Here is a 19,954-nt window from a genome sequence, read left to right as displayed (position 1 = left end):
TGATTAACCTAATCGCCTTTGAATCTAAATATTATAGCTTAAAGACTTACAATGCAATAATACTTCCTTACTTGCAGAAAGTTTTTTATTCCTTTAATATTTGTTCAGCATTAGAATGAAACCAAACTACCTTGACATTGCTCATTGCTGGAACAAACTGCAACCTTCCCTGCAAGCTGAGCCAGCAAAGCTGAAATGCCTTTCTGATCTGAATCTTTGAACTCTACAAATAAGGACAATAAGGACAGAACAGATAATAAAAATACTATTAATATTATAATATATATCTTATCTATATTTTAAAATACAGTAATTTGTTACAATAATCCTAAGTGTGAGCAACGTACTTGAACCTACAGATGGAGGGAGTATGCAGGGACTTGTAGCTCACACTGGTTCTGACACTCCACTCTACTCACCAGCACTGATGCTTTACTCACTTGGAAACTAGTAGAAACCAGACAACATAGGCTAGTTGGCACTCTACATTTTCACTTACCTCCTGGCTAGTTTTCTGGCCTGCCTTCATGTAGAAAATGAAAACAGTATCAAAAGGACGACATGGTAACAAATCCAAGTAGCCAAGGTCATCAAAAAACCCAGGAAGAGCGGAGTCAAGTGCAATCAGGTGAGGAGGTAGACGACTGTTAGTAGGTTCCTGCCCAACAGACAGGGTTCAACAGCTTAAAAACCCATCTACTAATTGAAAGGTCTTTATGGCTTCAATGGCAATCCATTAAAATATAAAAAGACAGCTTCCCTTCTCTAAGAGCAAAATTATACGGGGACTTCTGAGGCAATATAATCTTGTCACTGTAAATGAGTAACAGCAAGCATAACAGGTTGACAATTTGTTGCATTCCACTCTCATTAAATAAAAGTGGTACTTTGCCAGTGAGAGACATAATATTTTGCTCAAGAAGAGCACACAACAAAAACAGCAGATGCTTTCAGAATATCACAGCCATGCACACAGTTGCATGTGCAGTTTCAGATTAACTTAAATACCAGTGATATGTAATATACTGAGCATTTTCAGACATAATTTTTGCTAACGCTCTATAGTCTACTCCTCCTGACAGCTTTCTGGAAGGAAAAACAACAAATACAAGGGAGACTCCATAAGTAAGAGGCAGAATTTCAAATAAAAAATATGGATCTCCTCTAAAAATAATTATTTTAATTTTAAAAATAAACCTCGACATCTACTATGTACCAAGTGTTTATGTATGATTAAACCACCTCAGCACAACCACCTCTGAAGCAAAACTTCTATGGCAGTTACATTTCAGAGAGTCTTCAAGGACCATCCCAAAACCTAACTCAAGTCGTAATAATGATTTTAAGTGTGAACATCTGAGTGTGATGGCTTATAACAAAGATACAGACACCTATTCAGAGAATTATCAGCTTGAGGCCCAGCCTTTCACAACCTTGCTCTGAATCCTGGAATACTGGATTCTATCACTTGATTTGATTAGACTGCAGCTGAACAGCAGCTGGAAGTACATAGATCTTCCACTGACAAAACTTATTTCTCCTTTTGCCAAGCCAGACCACATGGGAACTGGAGGAACTGCACAACACCAAGAGGTATCAGATCACCTTCAATGCCTCTAAGGAGAGGAACCCAAAGTGAGAGAGGAACAGACGCGCTGTCTGGAACTCCTGCGCTGGCGGCGGGGGCTTGCACTCCGTGATGGGATCAGGAAAGCTCTTCTTCCTCCACTCCTCTTCACTCCTCTGATCTATGGAAGTCTCAAAGACAATCTGCTGAGCCATGCCATTCCTCAGCTTCTCATGGCGCTCTTCAAGCTGGAAAACATTGCATGAACTGCTGATGTCACCAAAATTACAAATGTCCACTAAGAAAACCATACATCACTTAGGAAAGCTCTACAGCAGCAGTCCACCACCAGAATGGTTACTAAAACACTTTCAAAAAGACCTTGCAACACTGCAAAGTGAGCACCTTAACACCTGTTGGCATAGGAGAGCTCTGTGAATATCCAGTATCAGCTATGGCTTCTCCTATTCAAGAGGACAGAAACTAAAACAGATCCTGTGAAACTTCAAAATATGAGACATGCACTCTTTTCTTCCCTCAGAAAGGTCTCAAAAAAGACCCTTCCATTTCCCCAGAAGAAGCAACAAATGCAAGTCATTGTTTCCTACAGTACCAGGATATTAGGATCAGTAATAAAATATGTTGAGCAGTGTCTCCCAAATAACACAACCAAAGCACTGGCATCTTCTTGAAGAAGTGCACAGATATAACCAATTTTCAGAGGTTATTATTCCATTAATATGAAATTGGATAAGCCAAAGAGTAAAACTATTTACACTAAGACGTAAGTGCACAACTCATGAACAGACCAAAACCCCAAGAACAAAATCAAGTTAGAGACAGTTACTTACTTCCTGATTCACAATTTCATGTAAATCTGGAATGCTCAAGTCAGCTTTCACAAATGGAATCTTGTCCACTTCTTCAGGAAAAGGGCGTTGTTTCACACTGTGTTTCAACCCAACATCATTTTTGGGAGCTGGTCTAGGTTCTGGTACAAATGTCTGACAAAAAAAGGTTGTTTTTACATTCAAGGTATTGCATCAATAGACAATATTGTAACAGATGAAAAATATTTTCCCTCCCCACCAAAACTACAATAATCTACTAGTGAGCAGCATTATTAAAAAACATTAAATATTTTAAACTAATAGACTTGTATTGAAAATGTGACTGTAAATTTTAAAAAGACAAAAAGACACAACTGTCCATTTTGAAATCTATGAACTCTGCTAAGCATCTAGCCTGTAAACAGTTGCAAACCACCACCACCCCACCGCCCTCGCCCCCCCCGAAAAAAAAATAAGCTTACATAGCAACATCTTATTTTCAGCCCATTCTAACTATTCAGAGAAAGCTGGCCAGTATTTGAGAAGCTCCATTTGAACCCTCCGGACTGTGATGATCACAACAAGCCAAGGCCTCAAAGACAGCAGCAATGCTGTGGGTCAGGAGATGCACTGCCAGAATAGCCAAAGGACTTGTACCATGGATCATGATGCAATTTTGACATTGCTACTACATCATGTTCTATACTGTCACTATGTAATTCCAAAATTCAAGTTACCAAAGAAAGCAACAAATGATCTAGGTGCAGGTTTAGAGGTGCATCAGCTCCAAGCAAGCAAGACCCTTATGGCATCTTCAGTGCTGTTTCCTAAGTTTACGACTGATTACATTTCAAAAGGCCAAAACCATTAACAATTATGTTATAGAATGCCTTCAAGTTGGAAAAGTTCCCTTAAAACTGGTGAGCAGGCCAGCAGTCAGATCATGGCTTGCCCTTTTAGTGAAGCAGGTAGCACACCTGGACTGAGATTATTTAGCCAATGGTCTCAGCTCCAGAGACAGCAGAACTCCAAACACATCCTGGATGGTCTTTCCAAAGGCTGCTTTGCAGAGACATTCATCTAAATATGAACATGCCAGTTGAGACGGGCAAGCTTCATTTCAGCTACATTAGTGCCTTTCTTTTACAGAGGGTCATGAGAAGAGTTTAAAGATTTGGAGAAGTTCACAGACAGAAATTCTCATGACAAGAGTACATGGTCCATTAGAAAACTGCAGTAAGAAATTTTACTGTAAAATAAGACAGAGGTATCTCTCCTCCACCATTTCACTCCAGAGCTGTTCCAGAGTTCCTCTAGATAATTTTTTTCACAGCAGGTTTACAGCCATCTTTGCAACATCAGGCCTTGTAGCTTGAAAACCTGTTCTCTCTGTAGCACCACATTCTACACCTCCAGACTCTCTCTGCTGCATGGGCTTTCTTTGTCTGACACCTGAAGACTAGCCCTGCCTACATAGTAAATACACTGTACCTTATCCCATCACTTCAGAAGATGCTTTCAGGCAAAAAAAAAAAGAGAACTCTCTCTTCCTTAAGCAAGTCTGCAAGTCGAGAAAGCAACAGCACTTTCACAGTCTGTAGTTAATATTAATCACAAGTGGTAAAGAGTCACCAGAGATGTGGCACATTACCTACAGCTAAAGGCCCCGTGGCTCAGCCTTAATGCATAATCACCAGCTTGGGGGGCTGTCTCACATTAGTGGAATTTCTGTTGAACACCTCTAATTAAAGATTTCTTTATGGGCTTTGATAGAGACCTTTTGATTTGCTTTAGCTCCTCTTGGTAAAAGACAGAGTTGCTGGGCCCACGCAAATCTTCCAGATGTCCCACGGATCAGCACCGTGACAGAGGGGAAAGAGTCATCTGCAAAGCACATGGGTAAAGAGAATAAGACATCATCATATACTGCAAACAGTTCACTGTGTAATCATTGAAGAAGAAGAAAATGCAGGCATGACAGTAGAGGTTTTTCTTTCATAGTTAACTCCTCCCTGACCTTGAAGAAAACTCCTGATGAAAATCAGGCAAATCTCTCTGCAGAAGCTAGTGCTAGTCTATGTCAGTTCAATACTTGCCAGCTCAGTTTCATCATTAAAAGCAACTTTTGTCTAAATTCATGCAGATCACAATTTCTCCAAATACCTCCAAAGAAATCAAAGAAGACACTGCCTGTTTAGGTGAGACAATGATCATACGGAGATACCATTTATATCATGCTTTCATGACCTTCTGCAAAAGTTCCTCACAAATAGCAGCAGTAAGGACAATGGAAGGACAAAAGATAATGGCAAACAAAGACTCAGAAGATTCTGACTCCACATCATTGAGAATTTTTCCCCACAAGGAATAGGGACACAGAGAAGTTGTCCTCTCAGGTTTGCAAGACCCACTTGGGCAACACCAGGTTGTGTTATCCTGGTCCAAATTCAGTCCTGGCCTTGTCTACAGCAGGAGGTCAGACTACAGAGTCCTGAGTTGCCTTTCTACTGGCACAATGCTGGTTTTAACATTGCAGGAATTTCAGTCTTCCTTCAAGATTTAAAAGTCTACCAATATTAGTCACCTTGGATGAGATCATCATACTTCATCATAAGCTTTCCTTCTTGAAGGTATTTGCATTGATCTTTTGTGCACCTAAACCACACACTGGCACTATCAGGTAATTAGCAGAATTCTATTTCTTCCCCAGTATTCCCTGGGAAGCTCAGGGTGCAGCACAGCCTATGCACACCCTGTACATAAGCACACAAACACAGAGAGAACCCAAACCAGCTCCTCAGTCACTCACTTCTGTGATCTGCCTCAGAACTGGCCTGACGTACTTGTGCATTATTGCAATTCATCTTGTAATTCAAAGGGGATTTGTGAGCAAGTTATACACAGCAAGGAAAGATAATCTAACTTTTGATTCCAGCAGCTTTGCAGGATTCCACAGTAACACATTTAGCAAAGGCAGCATGAGGATGAGAATTGCTGAGCAAGCTCTAATCTACTCCAGTCAGAAACACATTTGCTCCAGCACAGACTGGGGGTGGGCATGTGGCAATGGTTCCCAACATTGCCACATGTCCACAACTCAACTTCTGGACAACAACTCAACTTCTCAGCACTAGTTCATGCAGTTCTGTGCAATATCTGCTTTCAAGATTAGTTTTTAGGCTCCATCCTATCTACAGATGAGGAAAATGTATTGGGGACAGTACATCAGCTCTAACATAAGTTAAGTCTTTAACTGAGGTAACATGTTAAAGAATTTTCATCTGTTCTATTAGGCAACACCATGACACGTGAAGACTTGTGAGGGATCAGTTATTCTGTTCAAAGCATCATTTAATACCACATTTTTGTAATAGAAGTTGTTGATGGTCGAAGTCTATGAGGCTGAAATGAGTTAGGCTCAGCTGTGAAAGGCAACACCCTGTGACGAATCTCCTTTACAAGAGGTGTCATTGACAGAACAGGATCAGACACAGGAAAGTTTTAACAACTCCAGAGCAACTAAAAGCACCTCTGCTAGAAGCATCCACAGAAATATGCAGTAATAGAAGGTCTAAAGCAAGCAGCAAGGAGACATGGTGCAAGCATAAAGGAGACATACTAACCATATGTTAAGCACTTTTCTCTATCAAGTTTCCTATACTCATTAGATTTTTATTCTTGTACAAACAAGGATGTTTCAAAGCATAATGCTATTACTTCACCCATTATTTCAATGGCAGTCAGCAGCAAGTATGTGATCTAACTGGCTGAAAGACTTGGAGAGCTGCATAAACAATTTGGGTAGGCCTGTGCACATTTCATTATCACTGGCAATAAAGTTATTCCCAGCACTTCATCCCAGAGCAACACTCTGCTCTGTGTGCCCACTCACAGACAGGAAAGCCCCTGAAATGTGAGAAACACGCTTGAAGTACCTTTGTTTTGCAGCTCTGTACAGAAAGTTTTAGCCCGAGAGAGAAGGAAATGGGAAATCTGAACTTACTCTGTTCATTCCCTAGAGGCTGCTCCAACATGGCCAGGATGACACTGTTGTCCAAAACAAAGTAACGGAAGCTGTGCTTGTTTATGGTAGGGAGACGGGAATATTTAATTAACGTGGTTTCATTCACCAAGCTGCAAGGAGAAGCAGGACCACTGGGAGAAGGAAATGCTCCAAGTAACTGCATAATGCTGCAAGTGAGAAAAAAGTTGAGAGTTATGTTAGATTAAGTGAACTGTTCCACCCAAGCACAAACTTTCACTCAGATTCTTCATCTGTATCTTGACCTAGCAGTTACATTATCAGGGCACATTTGCCCTCACCTATGAGGTTGTTGTAAGATAACCAGCACCTTCAGAAAAACATGCATGAAAACCTACAAAGAAGGGTACTCTGCCTACAGAATGAGCTTCTTTATAACCTGGGTTATAAAGCTATTAAGACATTCTTTAAAGCATGAAAATCTTCCTTAGCTTTATGTACCCTTCCATAGCTTTATGTTCATTTTTAAAACATTATTTCTCCAACCGTACATACTTTAGCCCTTTCATATCAACAAGTAGGACAGACATTGCAGTGCACTAGTTAAAATTGCCTTTGCTTTCTTCAAGTCCAGATTACAGTACCTTAAAACCCTTTAAGGGGTTGACACCCTAAAAGGTCCAGGATCACACCAGCACAACTATCACAGATTGTAATCTTCCCTGGAAGAAAGCCTCCAGGTGGGGTCCAACAGTGCCCACCTCCTTGGAGCCACAGCCTTAGGAGGCCCCTAGAAGCATCGTTTTAAATAATTTGAAATTGTACAGGGTCTCACTAACACTATTAGAAATTGAAAATTTCTATGGCAGGAACCAGTAATGAGAATTGTCCAGTGTAGGACTGAAGTTCACACCATCGAGGTGAGGACTTTACCACCCTTAACACCAACACCCAGAGCAAAAGTAAGTCTATTGATTGCCCTCCCCACACACTTTTCCAATGTATTGTGAAAACAGTTTCATCTCTCTATATAAAAATAAGTTTCAGGCAACAGTATGGATTTGTCCACAAATTCCAATGAGTAGTTACTTTTTCTTGGAAATTACACAGTTGTTTTTACTAACAGTAATGTTTATAACAGTTGGATTCTAAAGCAGAGCAAAAAAGAAACCAGTTATTGCTTTTGCAAAGCATATTTATCCTCCCCATCCTCAATCTGTCCTGTCTGCCACTGTGCTGTTCAACTCATAACACAGTACTTTCCAACTTCCCTGGAGCAAATCCCAATTTTCCTCTCTGTGCTTCCCTTCTCCAACCCACACATTATCTGTTACTGCATTTCCAGCAGAACCTCTCAAATTTATTAATCAAGCCCAACGCTGTGGGCAAGAAGCCATCCGATCCTGCTCCAGCATACGTGTGCTGCATGTGCCATTCCCTGCTGTCACAGTGTCTACCAGTTTCCTCACCAGAGGGGGGACAGCATATGCTCTCAGGCTGAGGAGAAGAGGAAATGGGAAGACAGGATCACTGGGGTAAGTGAAAGAGAGAAGGAATTGCTGTCTGCAGAGGCCTGGCCAGGAACAGAACACCAGGGCTGGAGGAGGGTCTGGGTTTTGCTGTACAAGGAAGAGAAGAGGCAGGAGGGGAAAACAGTGATCAGAGGGATCTGTTTTCTGTAAACACCTGCAAAGGGAGGGGAAGAGACCTAAGGCAGAGCGCAGCCCTGCCCAAAGGGCAAAGATAGGGAACTTCTGCCTAATTTTTTAAACACTTGTTACATCAGGGACCACCAGCTGCAAACTCCCTGTTAAACACTCTCAGACAAGGCAATACTGAACATTAAAGGTGCTCTGACAAATTACATACCATGTCAATGTAGCTTCAGCAGCATCCTTCACTCGCATGGATGCAGGGTTTGGCTCCTTATCTCCTTTGTACTTGACCTCCTGCTCACTGTTTTTGGATTTACTTCCTGAAATGCCCAGCTCCACAATCTCCAGTACCTCTTTTAAACAATCCTAAAACACAAGAACCACACTGAAGCAGAAGCACTTCGATGAATATATCCAAAACCTCAGGGAAACAGTGATATATCATTAAGTAAAAAAACCACTGCTTGTAATATGAGTTCTTTATTTAAAGGCAGAGGATTACTCCTACACTGTTAAAATATGATCACGTTTGCTATAGAACTGGTATTTTTTCTGTTTATAGATGTGTACTTATATTATCTATTTATATTCTAATGGTAAAAAGTTCTCTGAATGGATAAATACACACAATGTATTTCATTGCACGAGGACTATTATGAATGCAACACAAAAATGTAAACACACTTTAAGAGATAATACATGTATTTCTAGGACACTCTGCAGAAATTTTAAGTACTAAGCACATTAGGAATGAACTCATCTGGAAAGCTGCAAGAAATCCTTTTCCAAATTTTTCAATTGCCAACATCATTAGTAAAAATACATTCGCATTTCATTAGTAAAATACATCATGGTATCTAATTCACCAGGAGAAAAATAAGAACATTCTAAAAGCACATTCTAAAAGCTTCAACAAATCTATTACAGGAGAAGCCAGCACTCAGTAGACCTACAGATATGACACACCAGTGCTGTGCAGAACAAAATCACCCGCTGAAAATATTCAGATTGCTACAACAAAGGTTTGGATATCATGGCTTGAGCTACAGATTAATAAATAAGTGATTAAAACTGAACACAATTGGTCAGACTGTACCACCAGAAACCAGACAGGTTTCCGTGTCTTGGGCTTTGTCCTTCCTTATATTCGTTGTTGATACAGAATAAAAGGTGAAGAGAAAAATCAAAGTTCTCTAACACAGTAAAATTAACCAGCATTGAGCTGAAAAGACTGGCCACAAAGAATTGCAGCAGGAGTTTACAGACTAGCAATATAGCATGTGAAATTTAAAGCAACTGTCAGAGCAGGCACCTGGGAAGCTGCATTTTTAATACTTGCAAATGCAGGGAAAGGTTCTCACCTGACTGACTATCATGACTCAGGAATGAGCTACTCAGTGTCCAGTACATAATGCACACAGTATGTAACCCTATCTCCTTATAATGGTAATTGAAATAAAAAGACCATAATGAAATGGAATAAAGCATAATGCAACTGACTAAACACAACCTATGCCACATCCAGGGAACCTATCCTATCACAGTCACCTACTGCCATGCTAGTACTCCAAAACACATGCAGCAAGCATCTTTAAATGAAGTTCTGCTTGTGGGTTTTCAATCTTTTTTAAAATATATACATTTTTATATGTTACAGAATAAACAAAATATAAAGATATGTAATGCTCTATCTAAAAAGATAATAAAATATTACATAATACATATATATCTACTATCCATAAAGACACAGAAAGACGACTAAGCTGGCTCTGAAAGAGACTAACAATGAAAACGTGCATTCAATTTTTTTCATTTTTTATTAAACAGCAGGGCAGGAGGCAATTGAAAACATGTCTCTCATTTCCTGCTCTTCTCAAGCTTCCCAAGTAAATTCCACCTTATATTGAGATATGCTTTGCTCAGTTTCCAGAAAATTGGTGAAACAAGCTCTGATTACCAAAATATTAGCATCAAAGGAATTCCATTAAGCCTAGAGGATGCTTTAGTCAGCTAAGAGCTGAGAAATGAGGAGAGTCATGGCTACCTGCAGCAGGTAGCTATGGGATACCCCACTCATTTCTATATTTCTCTTTTGGTTTTCTCCAGGTTTCTTTTCTTCTCTCTTTTTCCAGTTTCACAAAGCAAGAAGAAAGACTGAGATATTCCTATAACTATAAAGGTAATTTTAAAGCCAAAAACTGCATCAGCAAATAAAGATCAGGAATTAAAGTTCAGACGCATTTTGCACAGAAACTATTTTTGAAACTCTCTTAAGAAAGCTAAGAAAGCGAAGCAAAGCATACTGTTTTAAAGTATTGAGAACAGCCAGGTTGGGCACAAAAGGCAATTCAGATGCAGCACTCCAAATGTGTCCCTGGGAGCTCTGACCTTCTCATCCAGCATGTCGGGGTGCTCGGTGAGCCAGACGCAGAGGCACTGGAAAGCCGCCACGATCATGGAGTGCAGGTCGCGCGAGTGCAGCGGGGCTGGGCGGCTGCACTGGTACACGATGTAGCTGCACACGGAGCTGATGGCGCGCTTGCAGTCCGCGGGATCCACCGCCACCTTCACCTGCGGCGGCAAGGACGGCAGCGTGAGAGCTCCTCCGCAAACGTCTCACAGACAAAAACGGCTCTTGAAAACATTCCTAAATGCACTTTCAAGAAATAGCAATAAACTGAGCTCTTTTTGATTACAGCTTAAAACTGCAGGTAAAATTATTTAACAGTGATGGATACGGAAATTAAAAATAAGGAAATGCTGCACTGAGGTGTGACCACATTGCATAGCTTGGTTTCAAAGAGCAGGAGTGGTACCTGCTCTTGGCTTGGTAAGAAACCAAATGTGTGCTGAATTTGCTTGGTAAGAAACCAAATGGTAGCTGAATTTGCAGTATTGAAATTTTTTCCCCACAAATGCCTCTTCTTCAGCTCTAGCAACCCATTCTGTATCTCCAAGAACCCACTCACTGCTAACTCTCCCTTCCACAGGGCTTCATTCTGCTCGAGTAACTTTCCCCTAGATATATTCCCAGGACAATAACTTTCACCATTGGTAAAAGAAACAAAAAAGCCATCCCTGGACAAGCAGACTAATAAAAACCCCATAACCTCTTCCCCAAAACTCACTGCAAACACCTCTCTCTGCTTCTTTCCCTGCTCAGGGCTGCAGAGAGCAAGGCTCCAGATGAGAAGGTCAGGAAACAGCACAATGAGCCATGAGGACATGAACTGTAAGGCTAAAGAACTTTCTCTCTTATTCATGGCTTATGACTCAGCACAGGAACAGATGGATTTTTCTACCCTGTAGCATCTGACCATGTTTATCCAAGCACAAAGGTGGATGGACTTGCTAGTGCCAGCACTGAAGCCTGGCAGCTGTATACCACAAATGGGAGTGACAATTCAGTGCCCCAGGATTTAGCTAGGACATCCTTCAGAAGCTCATGATCTACAGCAGAGTCCCCTCGAGGTAAGCTTATGAAAGGCAGGTTTGTGAACCAACACACCTGCAGGAAACATTTTGATTTTTGACTTGTCTAAGTCCCACTAATAGCTGCTGAACAGACTCAAGACAGAGGAAGAGCCCCTACCTGAGAAAGGCTTTGGGACCTGTCACCTCCAGAGACACATGCAGAAAAAGTCCCCACAGTAGTTCAGTAGGAGGAAATGATCTATTTTCTCCCACTTTGTTGTACAGGGGAAATGTATTCCAGGGCAAGAATGACTTCAGTTGCATGAGAATTATACATTGACTACAGTATTTAACATTAACCTGGGAATACACTTGAAAAGATAATATATTTCCACATTCCCATAATCCTGGAAGAAAAAAAACAAACCAAGAAGACCCTGGCTTAACCACACAAGCTGCAGGAAGCCCTGATTCTGTATGGTCCTCTGTAAGATCCAATAACACACATTAATTCATTTCAGAACACCTTCAAATACATTGTTCAGCTCACGCTACCGCAGTTGCGAATAAACACCCAGTCCAATATGGCTCAGTGCTGAATTAATGCTCTAAAAACTGCCTGAGACACACATTAAAAGAGATCTGTTGACTTCCTGAGGGATTATGACAGGAAATGCTGAATTGCCACACCAGGTTATAATGGCTGCTCTAAGTACACCTCCTATTAGCAATACACTACATTTTATCCAGCTCTAAAAACTATTTCCAAGATGAGAGGGAAGAGGAAAAATGGTGCAACAGAAGTTTCAGCTAAAAAGCATTCCCAGACCACATGTCCCGTAAACACAGTGTGTTTACACTGGGAGAAAATTACCTGCAACAGCAGTACTGTTTCCTTTTAATTTCCAAACAGAAGAGTTGCCAACAAACTCAGCCACAGAATCTGTTTTGTGCCATAACTTTCACCCAAGGCAGCAGGACCACAACCACCCTGTGAGAAGGGGCCAGAGCACACCAAGCTGCATGTCTCACCTTTGCCAGTCCAGAGAGCAGCTCCAGGGCAGCCAGGGAGATACTCATGTCCTGCCTCCACTGGGAGTTGAGCCTTTGGGTTACCAGGTGAATGCTGCGGATCAGCAATCCAGCAGCTGTATCTGTATGAAGAGCTAGGATATAACCCCAAAACCACACACCACAGGGAGGGAAAATAACTAAGCATTAGTGACAAAAAGCAAAGCACAGGCACAAGGCAAAGCAGACACAATACAGACGTAAACCCTAACCATCTTGAAACTGTTTGATGCCTTTTGCACAGCCTAACTACCTCACATATTCTCCAGGCATTATACAAACCCAATCGGACCAGCTAGCTAAATTTAATTTTTTTAAAGACATTTTGAATAATCCCAGAGCTCTGCTGCATTTCAGCAGCAGAACAGCCAGCTTCAGATTTTGCTATTGTATTTAAATTGTCTGTCATGTTATGTCTTTTAGTCTCTGGAAACTACATGCTTTGGTAATGTATATTAAGCATTAGTAGTTGTACTGAGGAAGTAAGGAGAACATGTCATTTCAGATATCTGTGTCAGAAGTTAACCATTCTATCCACACCTAATGTTTATCAAAAGCTGCACTAGTTCAATAGACACAGATAATGAAAGAATTAGTGCTAGAGAAACAATTCTTTTTAACCTTCTGTTTTCTTGAACCTTTACCTGAAAATTAAAAATGGGAAACGTTTAAGTTGCTCAGTTGCTCAACATCAGTTGCTCTCACTTCAAAATACTATGAAACATAAATACTATCCGTATTTGTTAAAACTGAAGTATGCAAATTAATGTCAGAAATAAAAAAATGGTCAATGACTAGTTATAAAGAGACATGAGAACTATGACAGATAAGGCATATGCTTCCCAAAATTTAAATTACCTTATTTAACACTCAAGAACTATGTCCAGTGTCATACCAGGAGCAGATTCAAGAGTTTGCTATGGCTAAACAGTAACAACAGACTACCATGTTTTCAGTTTTCTCTTGTTTGGAGCATCTAGTGGAAACACTAATTCTTTTCATAAGCTCATTACAACCTTACCTTCTGGGCACAGGAAATTTTAAAAATCCAATAAAATGAAAACACTACAAAAATATATTTCAAGTTATGTCATGGTATGAAGACTGCAATTCAAATATTTAGAAGATTTTTTAAATCTTACAAATGGGTATTTTTACAAGCACTCATCAATGAACCCACATAAATTAAACATACAGTTCAAATGGTGTGCAGAAAACTAGCACTTTGATAATTTCAAACAAGCAAATCCTTGGGAAAAGGGAAAGCACCAACATGTTTATATGAATCCCCAGAATATACTGAAGCCTTTCCTGATAATCTCCCTCCTCTGGCTATTTACAGAACTAGATAAAAAAAACCACCAAACATTTTTGGTTGGTGATGATAGAACTGTCACTCTAGGCTACAATATAATAAAGGTGATTTGCTCTCACATTTAATTGGCCAACATCAGTTAAATTCAATTCAAAGGAGCAAATGAAATTTCAGGATCTTGACAGTCAGCCAGCTTACCACACACAGATTTAGAACATGGATTTTACTACAAAGAGTCAAAAATGGACAGAACAAGACATAGCAAACTAAAGTTAATTACTAAATTCTATTGTTACAGCATATGACATTCCACAAGCCTCCTGATTACTCGCTCTATAAAAATCAGAGTCCCTGGAATGTTCTTAAAATGTGGTTCAAGAAAAGGTGCTGCAGAGGTCAGGTGAGTATTTGGAATGCTATCAAAACTAATGAAGTGATTAATTTAAACTTGATGTACATATATCTTATTCTTGTTGACAGAAATTAAGTATCCTGAAAACTTCAGTTAAAGTTTGCAAACACCTTTTTCATAAGCTTTTACATTCTGATTTTGAAAATGTTTATAGAGTCCTTCAGTAGGGTTAAAACAACCACTGGAAGGGCACATGTGAATGCAGACTTGCAGCACACAGCTGGGCTATCCCGCTGGCTCCAAACACCTGGGCACATTAATCCTTTAGCCAGACCTGTTACAGAAAAACCCAGAACACACCAAGCTGGTACACCATGCCAGGGGTTCCCAAAGAGCTCTCCTTACCATAATCCCTCAGGAGGGCCTGTGCTGGCCGCTCACTGTCGGGTGTCGTGGGCTCTGTGCTGCCACCGCTTGCAGTGCTAATGCCACTGTTGGTGCGACTGTGGCTTTTGAAGAGGTTGTTTTCACCACCATTCTGCAGAGTGAAAGGCAGTTTAGAGAGATGAGAAAATTTCTTAGTTCCCCATGTTCTCACATGCAAAAGACCAAACCTCAAGATGCTACCCGAGCCCCTTCCAGTAACAAGTGAGGAATGCATTCTTTCTGAAGAAGTAACTTCATAAACAAAAATACTCACTGTTTCCATCTGACAGCCAATGGCTTCTAGCAGTGCTGAATCCTGAACAATATTTAACATTGCACCTGCAGAATCAGAAAGAAGAAGGTAACTATGGACTACAGAAGAATTCACTACTAAAAGTCACCAAGCAGCACAGAAGGTCTAAAGTAGAGGTTTGCAGTCCTGTCTTATAAAATCTCTTATTAAAACACAGGACTTGCTTTGAGCTTAGCCATTTGAAGTAGATGAAATTTGAGACAGAGTGCAGTTTCAGCTATGTTAAAAATGCCTTGAACAGAATCTAAAAAAGACTGCGAGGGGATCTTGTCATTACACATCAATATCTCAAGGTGGGTGTCCAGAGGATAGTGCCAAACTCTGTTTAGTATTACCCAGCAACATGACAAGGAGTAATGCACAAACTAAAATACAAGAAGTTCTACCTTGACATGAGAAAAATGTTCCATCCATGGAGGGTGGCAAAGCACTGGAAGAGGCTGTCCAGGGAGGTCATGGAGGCTCCCTCTCTGAGGACATTCAAAACCCACCTGGACAGGTTCTTGTGTCACCAGCTCCTGCTGACTCTGCCTTGGCAGAGAGTTAGACTGAATGATATCCAGAGCTCTCCTCCAGCCCCAACTGTTCTGTGATAGGTCTGTCAAATTCCTCAGTTTGGAAGGATTTTGGCTTCACAGAAGGGCTGGAGTGGTTCCTTGTCTCACATCAGACTGTGCTCATTTAAAAACTCAGGTTACCTCCTTGGAAGCATCACCTCCAGATGATGAGGAAAGCAATAAGGACATGGACCTGAAACTGGCTGACACTGGCCCATTTAGTGGCTTCAGTTTAAATTCTCTGCCTCCTTCCCCTGTCTCATCCATCAATGAACATTTAGGAAAACACAACTTACTCTATGAAGGGAAATGACAGGACAAGGGGGAATGTTTTCACACTGAGAGAGGGCAAGGTGAAGTGGGATGATGGCCAGAAATTCTTTCCTGTGTGGGTGGGGAGGCCCTGACACAGGCTGCCCAGAGAAGCTGTAGCTGCCCCATCCCTGGAATGGTCCAAGGCCAGGCTGGACAGGGCTTGGAGCAACCTGGGCTAGTGGAAGGTGTCCCTGCCCAGGGAATGAGGGTGGAATGCATGGTGGAACAACAGGAGCTTTAAGGGTTCTTCCCAACCCAAATCACTCTGTGATTCTATGAAATGCACCACTTGCTGCTAAACATTTATTGGCAGATAGAAACAAACCCTGCTTTTTTTGAGAAGCTGGTGGCACATGTGAGAATTTCTGGCTCAAGTGGAGATTCATGAATTCCCTCCAGCTAAATCCAGCAGGAAATAACTTCACATATGGAAAAAGGAGCTTCAGAGGAGGATTACAGGACAGGTGAACTGGCAGGGACTAGCATGGGAATAATAATTCCCTGGAGAAAAGCCATTCCAGGTAGAGCAGCTATTCAGCTGGCTGCAGACCAACTCAGTGTGAGGGGCATAGGACTACAGGGGTGGGATTTAACAAAGCATCACCCTGAGGTGTAAGACATAGTACTGGAGGTGGGACAACCTCAGGGGCACCAATGCTCTGAGAGTCTCACTTGGCAACCACAGATATTCTCACCCCTTCACAAGCACTGGGCGCAAATTATTCTTTCAAATCACTCTCCTCTAGTCTTCTGCAAGAAAAGAAACTGCTTGAACTATTGGAAGATAACCTTCCAAAAATCTTTGCAGACTTGGATTTGTTTCCTTTCCTTTAGCTATGCATCATTTTCTTGCCCTCCCCTGTCAAGCAGGTAAACTATCTGCCTCCCAGAACAAGGCAGACACTCCTATCACACCACAAGACTGTTGCCTTTTTAAACAGACAAAAGGAGAGTGGTAAGGGCAAGAACACCATCATGTTGAAAAAACTACTTCTAAAAAGAGAAGAATAAGGGAGGACAAGTAAGAATAGGCATGTACATTTGTACTTATCTGAAAACATACTTAACTTGACAGATTTGCACTATCCAAGTTTTCATCTTCTGCTTCCTTTCTGAGTATTTCAGCATAATGTCATTCCACTCACTACTTTGAACAACAGTGTGCTAAACTGTGCGTAGTGCAGCTCCACACTCTATTCCAAAACTTTTGGATTTTGTCTGAGGATTTACGCACCACTAAAAAAATGTAATCTGTATTTTGCCAATTTTGCTGGATGACCAGTCACCAAAATGTCAATATGTTTCTTAGGCTTAACCATGCCAAAACCTAAGGTTTTCTCTGAAATCCATTAATCAGGAATCATTCCTAAAATCACGATATTTTTACCTACTTCCATTCACAGTTATGGCTGACTTTCTGTGCTAGAATGTACTTCACTCTTGCTTCTACTTTTCAAGTACTACTCCACATAAAAAGGGAGAGATTAACAAAAATGAGAGGCTTTTTAAGATGTTTTCATAGTATGAGGGAGATTACACATATGACAACCTGCCAGGAATTTAAACCTTCTTCTTGCAAAGCAACACATCACTAATAACCCATATTATCCCAGGACAGATTAAGAAAGACATTTATATAATACAGTTAATAAATCAAAAAGCTGAAATAACCTAGTATCATTTGAGTGTTGTTGGGATCAGTTTCCGTTTGCAAAGCTCCTATAAGGATATTCACAAGCCTCAGCTTCAAGGACAGGAATGTTACTGGTTTATCATACGCTGAGCTTTCATCATTGCTGAATTTCCCTTCCAGGACAACCTGAAGAAAAAATACACTTATTTCAGTATCAATTAAAGATCACGCCAGCAGGGTTTCAAAAGCCAATGTTCACAGCACACATTGCTACTGGCACACTTAATATGTCTTACTGTTTCACATTCAGTGGAAGAGTTCCAGTGCTAAAGAAAACACTCAATACAACCCACAACCCATTCAAATCCCACTCCCAGGAAAGAAAAATGGAACACAAAACATAGTGATAAATGTCCTACCTCAGACTTTATTGTTCCAAAATGATGAGGGAGAGGCAACAGAGACAGCAAGATGTTAATAGAAGCTCTTCTTAGCTCTGTGGGGTTTACATAGATTTTAAACTTTGAGAGTTCCCTGCAAATCAAAGCATCAGACAGTTAACCAACTTTTCACAAGAATCTGGAGCCAAATGCAACTAAGTTAATATCAAATATACACCCACCCAATGGTCATAAGTAATTTGCAGTATGCAATGTAGCTGTTTCTTTCTAAGACCTATCCAAAAGAAACATCAGCTCAGATTTAAGCCCAGGAGATAAAAAATGCTTTTTGTCTAAATGCCTAACATCAAAATGAAACATGGTACCAAGACATAACACATACATTGAAGAAGACATGCAGAGACTACTATTAAGTGCCTAACTTAGCAAAACATTCCGAAATCTATAAAGCTCTGATAAGAACCTACTCCAACTTCATCAGTATAAATTATCAACTTTTCCATTTAATGATGCATAAGATTATTTACTTATTGAATACACTGCAACAACAGCCATTAATGAATATCTTGTGAAAGTCTACTTTAAAATCAATAGGCTTTCAATATATTTTTGACGTATTTCAATATATTTTCCTATTCTTAAAGGCACTGCTTTGCATCAATGAATATGCAGCTAACAACTCATATATTTAATTTAAGAACTGTTATTGCTTTAAAGAAAACTGCATTAAAGAAAACTGAAATTTGAGCTCACACAGTGTTGCTATTATTACCATTGAATACACACACACTGTGGGCCCAACATCGCAGAATTCCTTTGGTGAAATTATGCAGGAATGACAAAAGACAAATACCTCTCAACATCTCTGATAATGTTTATGTGGAAATGGCAATTTACCTGTCAGGTAAAATAGTCTCCAGAGCCGAAATGAAGTAGGGAACCACAACATCAATGCCTTTCAGGTCACAGCAGAACAGAGGAGGGGAGTTTAGAATAACACTGGCAAGAACCGGGTGGCAAATGAAATCTGCTATCTGCAAACCCTGAATTAAAAGCATGTAAAATCTGACAAAGAAAGATAAGATTTAATTATTTGCACATAAAATCATCAGAATCCCACATGATTCTGCAGCCACTATTTGATCTTGTCTATATAAAACAGAATAAGTTTCAAAAACAGAGCTAGGAAACGTTCATATAAATCTTCCCCTATGTTACTTAAGCACAGGCAAGCGCACCTGACCAGCTTAATAAACCCTCACAAATGACAGGTATTTCATATGAAAAGCTAGTGCAGCACAGTTTTACTGAAATCTTTGACTTGTTGCAACACCCAGACTGGGAGCTGAGTAAGCACAACTAGCTGGTTACTAAGAGTGGATCACCTGCTCTCCACTACTCCCTTCCCATGTAATGGTGGCAAGATCTTGATTTTAACTCCCCAATATAAGAAAAATACTGTGAAACCTTGGGGGAGGCAGTGGACAGAACAATGGACAGAATGTCAGGACAAGACACACTGATCAGCAATTTGGAAATCAAGACTAATCTTAACCATCATAACCACTTCAAATGATAAAGCAAGGGCAGAAACCCAGCTACCCAGTTAGCTTCTTTTGCAGGTTCTTGTTAGAGAACATGTATGCCCTCTTAATTGTTTCAAAGGTCTTGCAGACACAGAGGAATCCCACTGACTGGCCAAGAGAAATATGAGCTATCTATACAAAAAATACAACATCAAAGAAAAAATATTGTTCAGTCTTCTGGGAAGTTTTAATGCCATCTGGGACAAATGTACTTAAAAAGTTTGAGAGAATCATTATTTAAAACTGATTCTCTGCCTCTAGCATTTGCTATTCTACATAACAAAAAATTGTGAAAAAGGTATACTATGACAGGTGATACTGCTTCATTTTCTCAGAAATAAAACTGAACACAGAGGTAATTCAAACACAACTGTTTCAAATAATGAGATATCACTGCATTTCAATACTCAGAGGGTGAAAAAAAAAAACAACTACAAAAACCAAACCCAGCCATATGGGATGTGGTATTTGACAACACAAGAACCTTTACAGTCTAATAAAGTGTACAAAGTCTTATGCCTGCACACTTATTTTTTC

The 19,954-nt window shown here is 40.3% G+C and overlaps 1 protein-coding gene across 5 annotated transcripts in view; it reads right to left on the bottom strand.

The window, feature by feature from the left end:
• RALGAPB (Ral GTPase activating protein non-catalytic subunit beta) overlaps positions 1 to 19,954 on the bottom strand; it is a 60,990-nt gene that overhangs the window by 14,825 nt on the left and 26,211 nt on the right. For 3 of the 5 annotated variants that reach the window (XM_063172063.1, XM_063172065.1, XM_063172067.1), the window contains 13 exons: positions 18,729 to 18,896; positions 17,850 to 17,964; positions 17,469 to 17,616; positions 14,887 to 14,951; positions 14,592 to 14,724; positions 12,481 to 12,614; positions 10,423 to 10,605; positions 8,249 to 8,400; positions 6,401 to 6,588; positions 4,175 to 4,281; positions 2,419 to 2,571; positions 1,606 to 1,815; positions 500 to 658 (listed from right to left, as the gene is read on the bottom strand). In XM_063172063.1, the coding sequence (XP_063028133.1) occupies positions 500 to 658; positions 1,606 to 1,815; positions 2,419 to 2,571; positions 4,175 to 4,281; positions 6,401 to 6,588; positions 8,249 to 8,400; positions 10,423 to 10,605; positions 12,481 to 12,614; positions 14,592 to 14,724; positions 14,887 to 14,951; positions 17,469 to 17,616; positions 17,850 to 17,964; positions 18,729 to 18,896 (1,915 nt within the window). The remainder of the gene's footprint in view (positions 1 to 499; positions 659 to 1,605; positions 1,816 to 2,418; positions 2,572 to 4,174; positions 4,282 to 6,400; positions 6,589 to 8,248; positions 8,401 to 10,422; positions 10,606 to 12,480; positions 12,615 to 14,591; positions 14,725 to 14,886; positions 14,952 to 17,468; positions 17,617 to 17,849; positions 17,965 to 18,728; positions 18,897 to 19,954) is intronic. The other 2 variants (XM_063172064.1, XM_063172066.1) reach the window with 1 other exon arrangement.

The sequence above is a fragment of the Melospiza melodia genome, chromosome 19 (assembly GCF_035770615.1).
Source record: "Melospiza melodia melodia isolate bMelMel2 chromosome 19, bMelMel2.pri, whole genome shotgun sequence".
Taxonomy (NCBI): Eukaryota; Metazoa; Chordata; class Aves; order Passeriformes; family Passerellidae; genus Melospiza; species Melospiza melodia.
Note: the sequence above shows the minus strand (reverse complement) of the source record. Positions and strands in the feature narration are given on the sequence as shown.